Source organism: Condylura cristata, unplaced genomic scaffold (assembly GCF_000260355.1).
Source record: "Condylura cristata isolate star-nosed mole 26May11 unplaced genomic scaffold, ConCri1.0 scaffold00004, whole genome shotgun sequence".
Taxonomy (NCBI): Eukaryota; Metazoa; Chordata; class Mammalia; order Eulipotyphla; family Talpidae; genus Condylura; species Condylura cristata.
Genome location: NW_004567105.1, coordinates 16425596 through 16431595, shown reverse-complemented (window position 1 = coordinate 16431595; position 6000 = coordinate 16425596). Strand labels below are relative to the sequence as shown.

At 54.1% G+C, this 6000-nt stretch overlaps 1 protein-coding gene across 6 annotated transcripts in view; it reads left to right on the top strand.

Moving 5' to 3' along the window:
- The first annotated feature begins 3648 nt into the window (after window positions 1-3648).
- SOCS2 (suppressor of cytokine signaling 2) overlaps window positions 3649-6000 on the top strand; it is a 58752-nt gene continuing 56400 nt past the window's right edge. For 2 of the 6 annotated variants that reach the window (XM_012720607.1, XM_012720602.1), the window contains exons 1-2: window positions 3649-3902; window positions 5368-5728. In XM_012720607.1, coding sequence (XP_012576061.1) covers window positions 5590-5728 — 139 coding nt within the window. In that variant the 5' untranslated portion in view covers window positions 3649-3902; window positions 5368-5589. The other 4 variants (XM_012720606.1, XM_012720603.1, XM_012720604.1 and 1 more) reach the window with 4 other exon arrangements.

Sequence of the window (6000 nt, the reverse complement as noted above, 5' to 3'; positions counted from 1 at the left end):
CTTGAGCAGGACCACCCTCACTGTCAGGAAGCGCCTAGAGACGTACCAGGAGCACGCTGCTGCAGTACACTGGGTAGGCTAGCACTGGCCAGGTGTGGTGGGGAGGCAGTGGTGAATGCTTCTATTCTGCGTCTATCCTGAAGTCAGACTCAAAGAATTGGCCAGCAGCCGGGATGTGGGCATATGAGAAAGAGCCATCACGGATGAGACTAGTGCTTTTATGTGAGTAACTAAAGATTGGAATTGACGTTTTTAAAGATGGGGTAGAATGCAGAGGAATGACTTTTTGGGGGGAGGCGGGTAGTGGTGGAGGTGGCTGTCCAGGTTCAGCTGGGACTTATTAAGCTGGAGATGCCTACTAGACATCCGAAGGGTATGCTGTGCCGCAGGTGTGGAGTTCAGGAGGCCTATTAGGACCGGAGTTACACCCTCTGTTCTCTTAGAGAACTGAACACACTGACCCACATGCAAGTTTGAGGAAAGGATCGTATTAAACATACAATAGTATCAGGGAAAGTCAAAATAGAATATACACACCCCCCTGCCTGCCACCCTAAAAACAGATGCTTTCATCTCTCCACATGCATATAAATTTTTACCTTGTTTTTACCTACATGCATATATAATTTTATAAGGCTGTTAATTGTAGCATGGGCAGTTTCATATTCTACTTTTTCCCACTTAGCATGGTCCCATAAACATCTTTAAGTGTTTCTTGGGAATTAAAAGACCAATGAAATGCTGGGAATTGCTAAGAAACACTTCAGAAACAAATCTTAAGTTTCGTACAAAGCTTGGTATCCCTATTTGGCGATGTGCTGATTGCAGTCTTTATGGGTAATGATGCTCTCTTGAGAAAGTGACTTTGAGCTGGGATCTGAATGATATCAGCTGGCCGGGCACCCAGTCTAGGACAGGACATTCCAGGAAAAAGCAAAGGCAGGTGACAAGAGAGCACATTAAGAAGGGCTGCTGGCAAATTCATTTCAGCTGGCAACAAATGATCTTTGTAAAATTTAGAAAACCTTTAAATCCAGGCTGTGGAAGAGTGGGCACACCCTTCCTCTAGAATTGTCGACCAAGGAAGAAGTCAGGTGGGACAATTTAGTGAACCTTAGTAGATGTGATGACTCCTTAAAGGTTCTGGGCCGCAGACTACACACACGCTTTTTACGGAATCTGGTGTATATTTTTTTAATTTTATATATCCTTTATATCATTCTGCTTTTTGTATAATGCATGCTTTCTCCTCTCAGGTGTAGTCCCCTGCAAAATTCCCACCAGCAATTCACCTGTGCACCTTCACCATAGTCCCTTATGTAAAACATTCTCTCCCCTGTTTAGATCCCCGCTCTTCTCCCTTGCAGGATGTCTCTGATTAGTAGTTGCCTGTTAATTTTTAAAATTTATTATAATTACTTTTTCCTGGTCTCTTATTTGGTTCCCTTACATTCCTTCCTAAGTGAAACCATTCAAACTTTTTCTTTTCTTTCTAGTTTATTTCACTGAGCATAATCCTTTCCAGCTCCATCCTTGATGTTGTTTTGATTTGCTGAATAGTATTATATTGTGTATATACACCATACCATTTTGATCTAGTCATCTATTTTTGGGCTTTTGGGTTGTTTCTGTATCTTACCTATCAAAAATAGTGCTGCAGTAAACATAGGAGTGCAGGTATCCTTTTGAATTAATGTTTTTGTGCCCATTGGGTAGATTCCAGGAGTGGAATTGCTGGGTCATATGGAAGCTCCATTTTTAGTAGGCCTAGGAACCTCCACACAGCTTTCCACAGTGGTTGGACCAGTTTGCATTCCCACCAGCAGTGTAGGAGAGTTCCTTCTCCCTCCGCATCTTCACCAGCATTTGCCGTTGCCAATTTTTTTAATATGAGTGATTCTCACTGGTGTAAGGTAGCATCTCATTGTGGTTTTAATTTGCATTACCCTGATGGAGTCTGATTTACTTACTTTCCCCAATTTTTTACCCCAAACTGGAATCCAGTCCTTTCATATACAAAAAAAGGGCAAGGATCCAGAAGTAGTATATGATTTGTGCAAAATGATTCACCTATTTTATAGAGGGTTTAAATTGGGGTTCAATTAGCTCTGCCCTCCACATCAAAGACTAAAAAGCAAAACAGGATTGCAGGCACACAATGGACTCCACCATCCACAAATCCCTTGTTAGCTGGGAGCATCCCAGGCTCACGAGCCTATCATTTGCATAGTTGTTTACTCAAAAGCAGGACAGTTACTTGAGAAAACATTCGTCCCCTCTCTACCACCTCTCTCTCCCCGCACCTTTGCTCCTCCCCCACCCCCCCCTTCCCCCAAGGCTGGAGAAGAGTAAACTTCTCATCAGAGCCAGCAGGGGGGGTACCAGGCAAGGTTTGTAAGCATTGCAGCCTCCGCTGCTTAGCTGGGCCCAATTTCTCCATAGCCACCTCTTCAACTAAAAGTGGTCATTGACCTTTCAAGCTTTTGAGCAGTGATGCAATATAATAGTATTTCAAAGGAAAGTGGTTATCGAAATTTTGGGTCCCATCTTACCGTGTTGTTTTTAAGAAGTAGGTTACATTTAAAGTAGCCTATATTTCCGGGGCAGGCTTGCATGCAAAAACAAAAGTTTCCACCGAGGTCAGGTGGCCTACCACTAGTGGGGAGGCTGTGAGGGTCGCTGGGTAGGGAAGAAGAACCGGTTTCTTTCCGAATTCCCGGTGCCCAGGCGCCAGCCCTATGGGAAATCACAGAGGTAGCTACTGCAGGCACCTGAGGCTGGCTGCGCATTGTCACCCCGAGGGTGGGTAAGGGAGCCCCCTCCATAGTAGGTGCAGGTGAGTGGGGAGGGTTGCCCGGCAGCCGGAAGGAGACTGGAGTGGAAGCGGGAGGAGCTGGGTAGAGCTGGTGCAGGAGGCAGCCCATCTGGACTGCCAGGGGGAGGAGACTGAGGGCGGCCCATGCTGCTTAAGGAGGCCCGGTTCTCTGACCCCCCCCCCCCACCAACCCGTACGTTTTTTCTCGGATACCCACCCCAGCCTTCTATGCCTGGGGTAGGGGAGCGTGGGGGGGAGGGGGAGGAGGCGCCTTTCTCTCGCTTCTTCCACCTCTTGGGCTGGGGCACAGCGGCTTGGAAGGGACCTCCCTGCCCCCATACGAGGCTTAAAGAAGGGGCTGTTTGCGAGGACCTTCAGTCTTCCTGCACCCTCCTCCCAAAATGTGCGAAGGGTCCTGTGAGAAGGCTCAGAGGGCATGGGAAAGACAAACCCCAGCGGTGGGCTGAGGGTATCTGTTGTCGCCAATCCAGTCGTGGCTGCCACAGGACAGCCGCAAAGCTCCAGCAGCTGAATCCGAGGTGGCCCAGGGTGTCTCCTGTGCGTGTCCGAGCACCCCGGGGCACGGGGTGCGAGAAAGGTGGGTTCCCAGTTGTGGACAGCTCCCTGGTCTGCCCTCGCGCGCTCTCAGCGCGTCTCCCAGAAGCTTGCGCTTTAGCGCCCCAGCCTCTTTAAAGCGAGAGCTGGGGCCGTGGTCACGTGATGCTGATTCCTGGAAAGTTCCTGGAAAGCGGCGGCCTCTGCTGCAGCCGGGCGGGGCAAGAGAGGAGCGCGGATGAGGGAGGGAGGCGGTGAGCAAGGGAGGGAGGCGCGTCGGGCAGGGAAGTCGCGCGCACTCAAGGCTCGGGGACAGACGATTAACTCTTGCCAAGTCTCGCCGCCTCCGCCGCCGCCGCCACCGCGGCTCGCGGGCTTTGGGCTTCCCTTGAAGCATGATCCTCCTCGCCCGCCGCCTCCGGCGCTGCGCGGGCCGCGGACACTGCACGCCGGGGCCCCAGGCGCACAGTCTCACGATCCCCTGTGCCCGCAGCCCGGGTGCAGGAGGAATTCCGGCCGCGGCTGGCGGCAGGTACGGGTCGGGGAGCCTGAAGGCTCGACCCGAGGAGGGTCAGGAGGGTGGGCACCGGGCGCGGCTGCGGGTGCCGGGGGGCCTTGGCTTCCGCTGTTTAGAGCTGCGGGTGGGAAGAGAGTCGGAGCCTTGGTTCTGCCCCGCCGAGCGCTGCTGCCTGTTTTCTCTGATTCCTTCTCAGCGTCGGGAAGTCTCCAGAGTTTTCCCCCTCCAAACTGCCACTCCAATTAATAATCCGAATAACCTGATCTCCTGCTCCTCCCCACCCGCCGCCTCCCGCCTTGGCTCTATCCTTTCTTCCTTTCTCCTTCCCGTCTTCTCGGTCACAATCGGAGAGGCAACCCAGCCACTGCCTGGGTGGGGGTGTCTGAGCCGGCTGGGGCTGCCGGAGGCTGGGGGAGGAGGGGTTCAGGAGATGATCCCTGGGGCTTTTGTTTGCCCTTCAGTGCTGAGAATTATTGCGGCACCGCTGCTGGGCGCAGAACTGGTAGCATCCTCTGGCATCTTGTTCCCAAATTAAAAGTGAATTGGGGCAACTCCGCAGACACCCCACCTCTCCTGGGCCGCTCTCTTTCGCTCCCCCGCCCCATGTGGGCTTGGAAAGCAGCTTGGTGCGGAGGCGGCTGCAGCCGCCCAGGCCGAGGTAAGGGCTCGGCGTTCCTAGTCTTGCAGGTCCCATGGCGCTCGCTGCCGCCTGCTGGGACCGGGCCTCGGCTTGTAGCCCCTGCGAGGGCAGCGCGCTCTAGCTGATTCCTCGACAGCGCCCGCGGTCACAACGGAGGCGGTAGCCACCAGGCTCCGGGAGAGGCCCGCGCCTCGTACTCCCGGGGTCCCTACCACACCGCCCTAGCTGGGCTCGGAGAAGCTGGGGGAGGGGAGAGAGGCAGCTTCTAGGGCGGGGATGCGGCAGATCGCTCACCTCCGCGCCGGGAGCTGTCGGCTCTGTGGCCTCAGAAACCCCGCGGCGCTGTAGAGCGGGGAACCTAGTTTGGGTCGGTTGCTTCCTCCTAGGGCTCCCAGGACTGTGTGGAATGTGAGATAGGAGTGCTAATTTAGGGGGCTCGCCTTTTCTTTTCTTTAAAATTTTTTTCCTACTTGCTCTTGACTAGGGCCTGTTTACCACTGAATCCGCAGGTGACTCTGCTCTTCTGGTCTGCTACTTAAGAGAGCAGCCCTGGGCGGGTAGACACCAAGTTCCCTACCCTCATCCTTTCCTTCCCTTCTCCTCCCTAACCTCCCTCCTCCCCGCCCCCCAACTATTGCGCCTTAGTGCCAGGCTCTCTCTTTATTCTCCTTTCTCTTGAGTTGGGGCAGGGCAGTAACTGGATGCTTAGGGTTAAGTGGTGCAAGAGCAAAGACGTGGAGAAGTCCCCGGGATTTTCCACGTTTCTGTCTCTCCACCCACACCCCAGCTGCAGGGGTCCAGTTCAGACTGACCCACCCCACCTCCACTTCTTCTTTTCAGGCAATCTGTGGGTGATCGCGCCTGCGGGGGACTTTGCCATCTGTCCACCGCTACCAGGGGAGGGAGAAACAGCAACTCCCTGCCCCTTCCCACTCCACTACCGTTTCGGAGACACTGCAGGGACTCGTTTTGGGGTTTCCACTGATTTCCAGAAAGGACGAGTGCCCTTCTCTGCCCCCAACTCGGGCGGCCACCTGTCTGTGCCGCGGTGACCCTTCTCCCATGACCCTGCGGTGCCTCGAGCCCTCCGGGAATGGCGCGGAAGGGACAAGGAGCCAGTGGGGGACCGCGGGGTCGGCGGAGGAGCCGGCCCCGGAGGCGGCACGTCTGGCGAAGGCCCTGCGGGAGCTCAGTCAAACAGGTAGGAAGCAGACTGGTTGCAAGGCCGAGTGGGAAGGGGGTCGCTTCCCCAGAGAAGCAACTGGGGGCTATACTGGACGGGGTATAGTAAGAGCTGACGTGGAAAGCAGAAAAAGAGATGGAAATATGTCCCTTCATTTCCTGTTCCTGCCTCAGAGCTGGGGACCTGTGGAAAAGATGCTCGCACGGCTCTGGATCCTGGGGAATATGAAAAGAAAGTAGTTCTGAGGGACTCGGAGGCCTAAGGAGAGGACAGAGCTGGAGGAGTACTCC